At 39.6% G+C, this 13,872-nt stretch overlaps 1 protein-coding gene across 1 annotated transcript in view; it reads left to right on the top strand.

The window, feature by feature from the left end:
- Positions 1-4,302: 4,302 nt before the first annotated feature.
- LOC124802601 (syntaxin-16) overlaps positions 4,303-13,872 on the top strand; it is a 30,462-nt gene continuing 20,892 nt past the window's right edge. Inside the window, exons 1-2 of the mRNA XM_047263480.1 lie at positions 4,303-4,494; positions 5,115-5,390. Of these exons, the coding sequence (XP_047119436.1) occupies positions 4,414-4,494; positions 5,115-5,390 (357 nt within the window). The 5' untranslated portion in view covers positions 4,303-4,413. The remainder of the gene's footprint in view (positions 4,495-5,114; positions 5,391-13,872) is intronic.

The raw sequence follows: 13,872 nt of genomic DNA, 5'->3' as shown, positions 1-13,872 counted from the left end.
GCATATCACCCGGCGTGATGGTATGGGGTGCTATTGGTTACACGTCTCGGTCACCTCTTGTTCACATTGACGGCACTTTGAACAGTGGACATTATATTTCAGATGTGTTACGACCCGTGGCTCTATCCTTCATTCGATCCCTGCGAAACCCTACATTTCAGCAGGATAATGTACGACCGCATGTTTCAGGTCCTGTATGGGCCTTTCTGGATACAGAAAATGTTCGACTGCTGCCCTGGCCAGCACAGTCTCCAGATCTCTCGCCAACTGAAAGTGTCTGGTCAATGGTGGCGGAGCAACTGGCTCGTCACAATACGCCAGTCACTACTCTTGATGAACTGTGGTATCGTGTTGAAGCTGCGTGGGCAGCTGTACCTGTACCCGCCATCCAAGCTCTGTTTGACTCAATGCCCAGGCGTATCAAGGCCGTTGTTACGGCCAGATGTGGTTGTTCTGGGTACTGATTTCTCAGGATCTATGCACCCAAATTGCGTGAAAATGTAATCGCATGTCAGTTCTAGTATAATATATTTGTCCAATGAATATCCCTTTATCATCTGCATTTCTTCTTGGTATATCAATTTTAATGGCCAGTAGTGTATATTTCGTGGATATTACTGTCGCCTGTCAAAACTACAACCACTAATTTCCTCCTGTTGTGGGATTAGTGTCGCTCTCCAAAAAACACACATCACTGAGTGGGATTCTGCAGTTATTTGAATTATAGTGAATTCTGTCGGAATGATGGAAAATCTCAATTTCCCACCCGGGATATGAAGGGAACTGGAAAATTTCCAAGGGTTTCTCCAAACCATGCCATGCAGAATCGCTGCTGTATTGGATACAAAAGATAGACTAGCATGCTGTAAAGCAGGTGGTTATAATATTTTGACCCATCTGTATGATACCTGCCTCAAAGTCACATGACTACACACAAAAACACACACATACACACACACACGAACACACACACACACACACACACAAGCAAGAGTCATGAGGATATTAGGAAAAGCATTATACAGAGGATGTAATATGGATTTGCAGCAAACATTAAATATGAGAGGGAGGGCATCATATCTCTATACCTTAATAAATATCTGACTCTGAAAAATCCGTCTAATTTTTTTATGACAGCAACGAGAAATTATAGCAAAATATGTGGGTTTACCTGGACCTAAGTGAACGTACGCTCCACTACACACTATAAGATAGCGTATGGGTGTTATGCATCTTAAAACATCGTCTGGGAAAATTTCTCGAGTAGAAATGTTTTTAATTTAGCTTTCTCTTCTAACCACTTGACTTAAGCTGCCAATGACATGCACATCTTCATCTTGATGTGGCTTGCACATCTTGTTCTGCATGGAGGGGTCAATTGCTACACTATGACATCCATATTGGTGATTGTTTGCAAATGTCTAAGAATACTCTAATTATCACTATGCAGTTGTGTATTAACAAGAAAAGTACCGCAACTTCTTTTATTTTTGAGTCGTGGTTTGCTGTGTGATTATTTGATATTGTTTGAAGGGTGTTTAGCGATAGGTGGCGCCTGCTACTGTCAGTTACTGTTACATGCTGTTTGGGACCAAGTTGCGTTTTGTTATGCCATGCATTCTAAATGTCATTATTTGCCACAACAGAATACAACGTGAACTCGGAACACTTCAAGAGTAGTCGAAAGTGGTGCCACTTAATGAAGCTTAATTAGATTGAAATCGACTATATTGGTCAAAATATACGAAAAAAAGTGATTGGCTGCGGGTCTGCTAATCTAATATGAATAAAAGAAAACAAAAATTTTTGGCCGTAAAGCCATTCACATGCAATGTTTTGATTCTATGTTCCGGTGGATATAATACTTTAAAACCCTGAGGACAATCCACTTGGAAATATTATTCCTCATAAAACCAGCCATTTATGGTGTCTTTTGAAACGTTACTGGCACTTTTTTGTTTGATGTATCTTAAAGGGTAATACACACTAAAACAGACCAAGGTTCAAGGTTTACTTTTCATAGTTATTTTAGTTCTTTGATACATTACAAGCTCTAGAATAATGAGGACAAAAATTGTAATTATCCTCCCAAAACTAAGTGCGAGGTGAGTTCTTGAACAGTTTCACATGTAACTGGCTTTTGAAGTATCCTGGCATGCAGAGAGGTATGTTGGATTCACAGCAATTCCAATTTGTTTCTTTCATGCTTGTCTGGCCAGTGAATTGTCTCGTCTTCACCAACCAAATCTTGGAAATCCGTCTTGTATGCTGCTTTATTATGAGATTCATCTGTAAGAGAGATGAGATTAAGACAAATAAAACTTAACTGAAACGTAATTAGAGCAGTAATATCTGTAGCAACAATATTAGCGATGAAAATTCTAGCAGACTGCACCATACCTGACTATGAATTTTCTTCATCCTGTTCCCACTGAGTCATTACTCGCTCAGGTTCTGCATCACTGACTTCTTCTTCTTGAGCTAAAAAAATTTCTTGTCCACTCAACAGAGGTGACATATATGTATCAGAATTAAGTAAACTGCCTATATGCACGAAACTCATGACAACGTGAGCACACATTGGCTCAGTCAGTCGCGACAAGAGCTTTTACGTTCATCGCTGTTTCTTTCAAAGCAATTCTAGAAATTGACATCAGGAGGCATAACCTCTCAACAGCCAGGTAGCGAGACGTCCGTACATTGTCCTCATACGAATTGAGTCCAGTTTCATAGCGATAGATGGCCCGTGCGTCGAGAAAATTGCTGCCCGATCTATACTTGCGCGCGATGTTTTGAACACAACTTTGCCGCCCGATTTATACTCGGGCTTGGTCTCCAATGTATTAGCCCATTGGACCGGTGATAATTCCGTTATTCTTCTGTACAAGGCTGCAGAGTGCCTTTTCTAAAACTACCGCTTCATCCCGTAACAAAATATCGAAAACAGTTTTAAAACAAAAACGACAAAAAAGAGAATCAAAAGGTAACTGAGGCTTCTTAGTCAGCTATCAGATAGTTCAACGGTACTGCAGTGTTCTCATTGGCTGAATACCTGATTAAACTTTCTTCTATGGAGATAGTAAAAAAATACATTAGGGGAAAAATCAGCAAACGAAAGAATTAGAATACCGCTTTAGAATGGCAATTAGAATACCGCTTTCGAATGGCATGGCAGTTCCAAGCATCCGAGATCGAGCAACCAATACGAAGAAAATACTGCTAATTTTCTTTAGAAACGGACGAATGTAGCGATGTAATGTTTAGAAATCAGAATGAAAACTGGAGGATCATACTTTGTGCATATCTCTACTACCACATTCGCAGTTGAAGGGAAATTTAAATTAATGCCATTAAGCGAATTCTTGTGTACTTTTAAAAAATGAGCATATTCAAGGCAGTGCCAACTCTTTTACCATTTTCAATTACATTCATGTGCGAGTCGGGGTTCTCAGCTTAGGCTACGTGTCGACAACAATAAATGCCGCTACAGATTTGACGCCAAACCTGTCAGTAGAATCAAACATTCATCTATAAACCCTAAGATTAAGTATATCTGCAAAAATAAGGCCCAATACATCTCATGCAGTTGAAATTCAAAATATCTCTGGTTTAATTGCCTTATTTTATATTTAACTTAGTTTAAGAACGATAGATTTATTTTTTTAAATAATATTGCATTAATAACACAGTATAGAGACAAACTAGGGAATCCATGACAAAAGTGGACACTGAAAAGATTTCCACTTACCGATAGGATTAAGAAACGTTGATCTACACTAAGTTACATTTATTCCTTATATTTGTAATATCGCAGTGATTAACAATGGAATATTACTAACCTATGAACCTTTATGGGTGTAGCGTCGTATTTAACAATGATATGTTTCTCCTGTTTTCCAGGGAATCTGGAAAGATACTTATGTTTTGATGTTTTCTTCGTTGTGCATTGATTAACGGAGGATAACACTGCTTGTCACACACTATTTTATAGTGCAGTCATTCAGACAGAGCACAAAAGCTGTCCAATTTAACATGAAGCAAAAAATCAAGTGGGACATGTATAATATTTGCCTTTAAATGAACGCGCCACAGTAGAACAATCAAAATTGCTGGTCGGAAGATATTCCACTCGTAAGTCACTCGAGTAGGTGTAATTTACCTTTTTAGCCATAAGCCTGGTTAGCTATATGATAAACGTTTTCGGTTTAAATGTGAGGAATTCTGTTTGTTTCTTTTGTTATGGCAGAAAGGAAGGACATTTCTTTAACGATACACGCCCATATCAATTCAGAATCTATCGATTCCTAATCGAGAATCGATTATGCTAAGTTAACTGTCAGGCGTAAGCAGTATGGTTGTAATCGTAAAATGTAAATAATCTGTTGAGACGCGAACTGAAAGTAACTAAACAAAATGACGACAAGAAGTTTAACAGACGTTTTTATTTTGATGCGCAACAATGCTATGCAAAGTCGTCATTTTTATTCCGAACAGGTAAATAGAAGGCGAGAAAGGTTATGTGTATAGTTTGCTGCCGGATTTAAGTTTTGTTAAACCTACTGTGTAATGTCATATCATCTGTATACCTTGTATTAGTAGTACGATATAACAAGAAAGATCTCTAGAATTATTTTGTTGGTCAGGGTAATTGTTATTTCGATCGCTTTGTTTTTGAGGACACTGAACACCTGAGACCAACGGAAATAGACATTCTCGTTATCCACGCGGTTTCCAGCAAAGTTTTATTATTGTTATTAAATCGAGACACACAACGTTGGATGAAAGATTTTGGCCTATTATTTTACATTTTCGCAGTTTGGAATGACCTGAACTGTGATGAATATTTGTATGTACTGTAAAACGAGTAAAGCATTAAAAGTTAATGCTTACAATTGTAATAAGGCACTATGAATTTTAGTAACTGTCGTCAGTTTGTAACAACTTATTCATTATTGACCCTTCAACAATCTTCTTTAGTTGTTGATGCATGTCTGTAATTAAAATCTGCCTATTCCACATATTTGTTTTGTTTGCCACTTATGGTGCACTTTTTATCTACATTCTCTCCAAGAAATCAAGGTGCAGCCTCATATATACTGTCTGTCTTTTTACAGCATGTATCAGATCGGACAACGTTGGTTGGTGGGGTTTCCGATCCTGAGTCAGGTGGTCTGGAATTGCGACAAAATGCAGGGAACAGCCGTGGTAGTGGTAATCAGCCACCAATGTGGGCGGATGCTCTGGAAGAGGCACAGTACACATTATCAAGACTACGATCCAAAGTGAAAGAGCTGGAAGCTCTTCATTCACGTCACCTACATCGTCCAACACTGGATGACTCTTCAGAGGAGGAACAACGTATCGAGGCATTGACACAGGATATATCCAGGGTTAGTAGACTTGTGAATACAGTATGTACTAAATATATATATAGTAGATACTTTTATCATATTCTCCTGGCAGTATATTCATTTTGAAACTTCCATTTAGTATTCTCTAAATAGGTATTGGGTAGATACATTAATTTTAACTTTTTGTTTCTGTTAAGGGAGTGTCAGATGGTTATCAGAATAATGGAAGCACAATAATAGACATGATTAAATAGAGATTTACCATCTTTTAACCCCTTTCACACTTGTCCACTAGCCTCCTATAAAGTATTGTGTACTATGTTGTGGTATAGAAAGCCATATGGTGGCTTTCACACCTACACAACACAGGGTGATGCAATCCAGATGGCATATAGCAGCCCTGGATCTAGTGGACACCTCCACTGTAGTAGATGACTGCCATACCTTGCACATGATGCCGGGCAGTGTTGTATGGGCTTACTAAACATTGGCGACTGTACATCTCTTTGTGGTGATAGTTGTCATCGTAACTACAGCATGTGGTTCAGGTCATTCCTTTCATTTTTCTTTGCGTTTCATTTTATTTTCTTACATTGTTGTTATTGACCTACGCATGAGATGGGAAAGAAAACATTATGACATTGGAATATTACACACATCAAAAAAAGTTTTGCATCACCTCGGCTCGAGAGTTCCAGAACCCGTACAGAAAATTTTAATAGAGATCAACATAAACGTCATTTCCACCCTTTTTATTGCTGATGAAAACCACACATTGCATGTTGTACGACCATACAGCGAGACCTTCACATGTAGTGGTCCAGATTGTTGGACACACCAGTACCTCAAATGCCCAGTAGCACGTCCTCTTGCGTTGATGCATGCCTGTATTCGCCTTGGCATGCTATCCACAAGTTTATCAAGGCACTGTTGGTCCAGATTGTCCCACACCTCAATGGCGATTCGGCGTGGATCACTCGGAGTAGTTGGTGGGTCACATCTTCCATACAGAGCCCTTTATAATCTATCCCAGGCATGTTCAATAGAGTTCGTGTCTGGAGAACATGCTGGCCACTCTAGTCGAGTGATGTCGTTATCCTGAAAGACATCATTCACAAGATGTGCATGATGGTGGTGCGAATTGTCGTCCGTGAAGACAAATGACTCACAAATATGCTGCCGATGGTTGCACTATTGGTCGAAGGATGGCATTCACGTATCGTACAGCCATTACAGTGCCTTCCACGACCACCAGCAGCATACATTAGCCCCACGTAATCCCACCCCAAAACCTCAGGGAACCTCCACCTTGCTGCACTCACTGGACAGTGTGTCTAAGACGTTCAGCCTGGCCAGGTTGCCTTCTAACATGTCTTCGATGATTTTCTGGTTGAAGGCATATGTGACACTCATCGGTGAAGAGAATGTGATGCCAATCCTGAGCGGTCCATTCAGCATGTTGATGGCCCATCTGTACTGCACTGCATGGTGTAGTGGTTGCAAAGATGGACGTCGGGAGTAAAGCTCGACATCATGCAGCCTATTGTGAACAGTTTGAGTCATAACATGACATCCTGTGGCTGTACAAAAAGCATTATGCAACATAGTGGCGTTGCTATCAGGGTTCCTCCGAGCCATAATCCATAGGTAGCGGTCATCCAGTGCAGAAGTAGCCTTGGGTGGCCTGAGCGAGGCATGTCAATCGACATTTCCTGTCTCTCTGTATCTTCTCCATGTCCGAACAACATCGCTTTGCTTTACTCCGAGACGCCTGGACACTTCCCTTATTGAGAGCCCTTCCTGGGACAAAGTAACAATGCGGACGCAATCGAACCGCGGTGTTGCCCGTCTAGGCATGGTTGAACTACAGACAACACGGGCCATGTATCTCCTTCCTGGTGGAATGACTGTAACTGATCGCCTGTAGGACCCGCTCTGTATAATAGGCGCTGCTCATGCATGGTTGTTTACATCTTTGGGTGGGTTTAGTGTCATCTCTGAACAGTCAAAGGGACTGTGTCTGTGATACAATATCCAAAGTCAACATCTATCCTCAGGAATTCACTTCCTTCAGCCACCCAATAGTTCATTGACTGTAGACATATTCATTCAAAAATACTAGATGACATTTGTAGGGCCACTGTTGAACTTTAAATAAGACTTGAAAAGCCACCCATTAAATGTATTGATCCATTGTATGTTTATGATCTAGAATGTTGGGACTTTGGTGAGGAATTGGAAAAGATGAATGAAGAAACGTATAGTAAACTGTGTTGTGCTATACCGTGGGCAACAGGAACTAAATAAATGTGAAATCGCTGTGGCGCCATGCATTGAACATGGTGTCATGGGATGGCTTCTGAACAAGTGTAAATTTGGCTTTAGATAGTTGTTCAAGTGTCACTCAATGCCAAATGGGTGCTTACATTGCCTGTATTGTTTTCTGTGTTCTTTGTTATGCAACATGGCACTTATTTTTGGTAATAATGTGACAGTAATAAATTTAGACCAGATTAATTTTTCTAATCATACCACACATTCCCAATAATGTTGAAGCTGTAGTAATGAGTAGACTTGAGAAGACATTGTAATTCATCAACATGTTCATTGAACTGTTCCTAAAAGGAGCTGTACGTGGTTTAGTGTTCTGACAGTATGAAATAGATAGATATTAGCCTGCTCGAAAATAAAGCCACACCAGATGATGAACTTGTTTACTTAAACTTTTTAGTTCAGTCATTGACATACAGCTTTCTTTTAGAATACTGTGAATGTGTGACCATCATTGAGCACCTTTCATAATATGCACCAGAAGATAGAGATTTCCACTATTTTTTTTTTATTCCCCAAATCCAGAAATAACAATATGTAAATAACATTCAAATTGCCAGTTCAGCATATCTCTTAAAATTTTCATGGTTGTTTCATGAATTGTAAAAGGCATTGACAAGGAGGGTGGTTAATATTTAACAATTGTTTGTTCCCATACCACAGTTTCAGATTGCTGAAATCTCTTCAGAGAACTCCACCAGACTAAAACTTGTGATGTCAGCTACTCTTGTGTTTGTGCTAATGGCTGTTCATTGATGTTGCTCATAGCCAGTCTGGTGATATTAGATAGCACCAGTACCCAATGAGAATCGCCCGAATCTAATGACCTTTTTTTATATATATAAAACATACAATTTGATTATATTTGTTTTCAACATGGAGAGCACCAGAATACTTTTACTGATCTGGTATTCATGAATTTTAAGGTTGGTTACTGATTTTCGTATTTACCATGTGATGGAAAAACTAGAACAGACAGACATGTAGTGAAGCTCGAGGTGTAGACTAGGTTGGAATGTGACAATGTGATTGAGAATTGACAAAGCCAATTAATGTGAATGGGAGAAAACTTACTGTGCTGGTAATGACCTATAGCACAGCCCGAGTTCGAGGTTAGGTTATGAAATGCCCTTCAACATCATCGTCAAGAGTAACTTTGCAAATTGTGGATTTCATCAGTTTAGTAATCTAGATTGCTGTTTTACTAGTTGTGGCCGATATCAGACTAGACTGGATGCTGTTATGATTTAAATTGCTTCACAATTTATCACTTTTCAATTACTGTGTATTTTCAAACATGGTAGTAATTGTGACATTCCAACAAACTGTGGTAACCTTGAGAAAATAAACCAACTTCTATGCTATTAAATATAGGTAAGGTGAATAGTATACTTGGTGGAGAAAAATTGTGTCATGAAATTGTAACCCTGGATAGCTGATGCTAGTCGGAATCAAAATTACTAATGTTGTGTAGGTCGACAACGCACTGTTTTTAAACTATGGAAACTTGGCGCCACGCCCTCCGATTAGCTGTGGGATTGCCCTGTTGCCAGATGCTCTGGGACAATGCATGACCACGAATGCTTTGCCTGCCAGAGATCACGATGTATCCAAGGTGGCCCACACACTCGGTGGTAGCACGACAGCTTTCCACTGTGGGGGCCTGGGGGTGGATCTGCCAGGCTCCCAATGCATCCATCGTAGTTTTATGATGAGACATACCGGACAAAAACCCATCAACAGCTGTTAGTTCTCATACAGAGAGTCTTTTACAAATTATGTCGGCCCTGAAAAGGGCCTTTTTTGTAGCTAGGACATAGTTTATTTAAAGAAGGTGCTTAAACTGGGACCCTCTGACGTGACGCGAGCTTGGTAACATCGAACCATGTTTTGTCGAACTCTTTTGAAGATTCCTGGCATTGCCCTGATGTGATTGGCGGCATCTTCAGTGTGATCCATTAATTCCTCTTCGTTTCTAGGTGGTTCGCATCTGGGTGGGTGAATTAGAACCTTGAAGAATCCCCTCAGAAAAAAGTCCGATGGCATGAGGTCTGGTGATCATGGGGGCTGTGTCTTATGAGTACCTCGGCCAGTTACCCGGCCATTGAAGAGTTCTTTTAAATATCTGTGCACAGCATGACGGTTGTGTACAGGCGCCCCATCATGCTGCAACCACATGCGTATCCGTATGCTGAGGGGAACATCTTCCAGCAGGCCGGGTAGAGTTTCTTGCAAAAAGTGAAGGTAATTTGCCCCGGTAAGTCAAGGAGGTAGATGGACTGGCCCAATCAGATGGTCACCCACAACGCGTGCCCAAATGCTGAGTGAAAATCTTTTCTGGTGCCCGTGGACCTTAATGTGAGGATTTCCCCTTGCCCAGTAATGAATGTTCTGAGTGTTGAAGAGGCCATCCCAATGGAAAGTGCACTCGTCAGTAAACAACACAATGGCGGGGAAGTTGGGATCTCGTGAAAAACGTCGCAGAAACCATAGGCAAAACCCTAGCTTTTGTTCATAGTCTTGGACAGGGTGGAAACAAAATGAATGCTGGCTGTCGTCCCTCAAAACCTTCCAGACTAACCAATTAGTGACCTCCATGTCGTGTCCAACCACTCGAGTACTTGTCGTAGGTGCTTCCTCAAAGTGTTCGAGAACAGTCTCTTCAAATGCAGCATCCTGTCATGTTTGAGGTCTTCCAGCATCACCATGTTTCACCAAGTCTCTGGTGAATTGCTATAAACATTTGCGGGTGTGGGTGGCATCTTGTTGGGTACCGTTCCTCCTACAACCGTCAAGTTTCGTGCACATTACCGTCGGCTAGTCCATAAACAAAAACCGTATCTCCTTGTTCTTCAAATGAATACTGTGCTGCCATGCTTACTGTATGACTAAATCGCAGGTGATGTGCGTGTGCTCCAAAGTGAAGCTTACGTGTGAATGCCTCTGATGTGAGGTGGAGACAAACAGCAAGACCTATTCGACCCATGTGCGTATCATGTTGGGGCAGTGACGAGGCGAGGGATGTTTGTTTGTATGTATGTGTGAACCTACAACTATAGCACTGCCCGTCAACTGACGAACAGCAACAGGGCAATCCCACAGCCAGCTGGAGCGTGTGGTGCCAAGTTTCCGTAGTTTAAAAATGGTGCATTGTCGACCTACACAACATTAGTAATTTTGATTCCTACTGGCATCATCTATCCAGGGTTAAAATTTTGTGACATGAGTTTTCTCCACCCTGTAGAGAAAATTGTCATTCCAATAATAAGTGTTATTCAATAGAGAAGAGTGTAAAATAGTGAACTGAGGAAGTTGATGCCCAGCAGCCTGTAAAACAGTGCTTGGCAACAGACCTGGTTGCTTAGTAAATTGACTGATATCTGGCATATAATGTTACTTTTGGAATGTGACAATTTGTTTGTGAATTGATGGAACAATGAATTTCAAGACAAAAATACTGTTGCTGTTACAGATGTTTAGTGTTTTCTGAGATATATGTTTGTCATTGCAATAATCTACTTGTATTCTAACCCTGATTTTATCAAAAATTGAATTCTAACCTAATAGAACAAAATACCAGCTATCTTTATTTATGAGCTGTAGAAAATTATAAATGAGCATTGTGATTCACAACTGACTCGTGGTTCATGTATTCAGTTACCATTCTTCATCATGCTATTTGTTTCCGACATTGGCATGCCATACAACAGCCAGTGTTCTTTTACCCCCTGTTATTTTAGCAGCGTCTCTCTTCCTCTTTCCGCCCTTCCCATTGGAGACAATTTTAGCTGCAGATTACTATGGGAAGAAGAACTATAAGAGTCCGCTTGGTTGGTAAGGAATTCACTACACAGTGTAAACACCTATCCAGGTATCAGAATTTGTGCAGCAGTTGAATGATGATAACTGCACAACTGCCCTGTTTGAATAATTTTAGATGCAAGATTTAAGGCATCAGTTTTCCTTTCACTATTTTTTATTTCCACATCAAACTGATCAATGAACAACTGTATAGAATTTTTCAACCCATATAGTGATCTTATCTGAGGCTAGTATTTTATAGAATTACCAAAAGTTCTTCGTTAATACATGACAGTGAAAATTGTTATATGCATATTGTATATCTCTTTTTAAAGATACACAGATTTATACAACTTTTGTCTGTCAGCATTTGTCTACTCTTTCCTGATCAGAGAAAGCTACAATCTCTTTTTCTTCAGCATTTTTCAAATTTTACTGTTAAAACAGCTTAGGTTTTTCTCATCCTTAACGGACTTGCTCAGCACATACTTTCCCAGTAACTTAAAACCTTGTCCAGATCCATTACACTGTGATTAAATGCCCAGTTGCTTTGTAAGTAGTATGCCAGTGACCACTTACCTGCCCTAAGGAGCAAAAACTCTCTCCTAGCTATCTCTAAGGATTTATTGATTTGTAACTGTGGTGGCTACTAGTGTAATGACATTGGGTCACTAATCCCTGTAGGGAGTGCGCTTGTTTGTTGTGCTCTGATGAATGCTCAGAAGTCCATATACAAGGAACAAGGTCAAATCACCAAAAAATTATAGAAACTGAGAATATCAAGCTTTAACTTACATTGCCAAAGGACTGGCAATAAACTCCCAGAATTTCCTCACTTTCCAAGAAAGCTACTGCTTGCAAATTACACTCGGAACTGAGAGCTGAAAAAACTCAAAGTAGAAAATTCCAAAACATTTAATGAAAACATAATGTAATACGATAGATAAAAAATGTACTCGCCTAACAGATTATTTTATAAACTTCTGGCTTCAGTTAAAATTTCTGATTGGATTGAAAAATTTTATTCAATTGTTCGTTGATCAGCCTGGTGCAGAAATAAAGGCAGCAATAGGCAAACTGAAATCTTAAATCTTGAATTTAAAATAATTCTAAAAGGATGGTTGTACAACTGACGTCATTCAGCTGCTTTACAAACTCTCAAATGGATATTTAAATAATCAGACCTGATGTTAAAAAGCAGCTAAGATGGAAGGCCCTGGCAGAATTCCAATTCAGTTTATTGAAAGTACTCTGAGGCAATAGTCTTCCTGATAGCTCACATTTACTGTAAATCTCACTCACATTGAATGTTTCCAAACAAATGGAAAAAGTAGATAAGAAGGACAGAAGAAGAATGGGTGAGCAAAATTATACACCAGTATCCTTAATATCAGTTTGCTGCAGCATGCTTTATCACATTCTAAATTCAAATATATTGAGTGTTTTAGAGATCAAAAAGCTTCGGCCCATAAATTAGCGTGAGTTAGAAACCGTAATTCACCCTTTCCACACACATTATCCTGCAAACCATGGGTGAAAGCCACCAGGCAGATTTTGTTAACAAAGGTCTGAAAATGCAGAATAAGTTCTCAGATATATAACTGGCTCAAAGACTTTTTAATTGATAGAATGCGTTAGATTTTCCTGGATGGCAAGTATTCATTAGAGACAAAGAAAATGTAATAGATACCTAGAGAGGTCTGATAGGATTGCTTGTGTTCACCATGTACGTAAAAGATCTGTTGGATAGGGTTATCCATAGTACAAGATTGTTTACTGCTGACACTGTTGTGTATAGAAAAGTGCCATAAATGAGCCTCTGTAAGGGGATTCAAGTCTAACTGGACATAATTGTTATTTAGTATGACGAATCGTAGCTCGCTTCAAACTTGGATAACTGGAACTTAATGAGAATGTTCAGGTACAGTAATAATGGTATGCTACTTTACTCATTTATATCAATTGAATATCTAGGCATAATGTTGGGATATGACATGAAATTGAATTAGTGTATAAGGTTAGTTGTAGGGAAGGCAAATCACCAATTGCAGTTTATTGAGAGATTTCTGGGGAAATCCAGCACATCTATAAAGGAGAACTCTTTTGTTACCTATTCTTGAGTATTGCTCAAGTGTTTGGATCACCATCAGATCAAATAGAAGAGAGGCATCAAAGCAATTCAGAGGTTTGTTAGCAGTCAGTTTGGTCAGCACAAGAGTATTGTGGAAATTCTCTGTGGGCTTAGATGATAATGCTTGGAAAGAAGGATATTTTCTTTTGCGAAGCATTATTGAGAAATTTTAGAGAACCAGCATTTGTGACCAACTGAAGAACAGTTCTACTGCCTCCAACATTCATCTCATGTAAGGCCCATATGGACAAAATTTGA

Source organism: Schistocerca piceifrons, chromosome 6 (genome assembly GCF_021461385.2).
Source record: "Schistocerca piceifrons isolate TAMUIC-IGC-003096 chromosome 6, iqSchPice1.1, whole genome shotgun sequence".
NCBI lineage: Eukaryota > Metazoa > Arthropoda > Insecta > Orthoptera > Acrididae > Schistocerca > Schistocerca piceifrons.
This window is presented reverse-complemented; position numbering and strand designations above follow the sequence as displayed.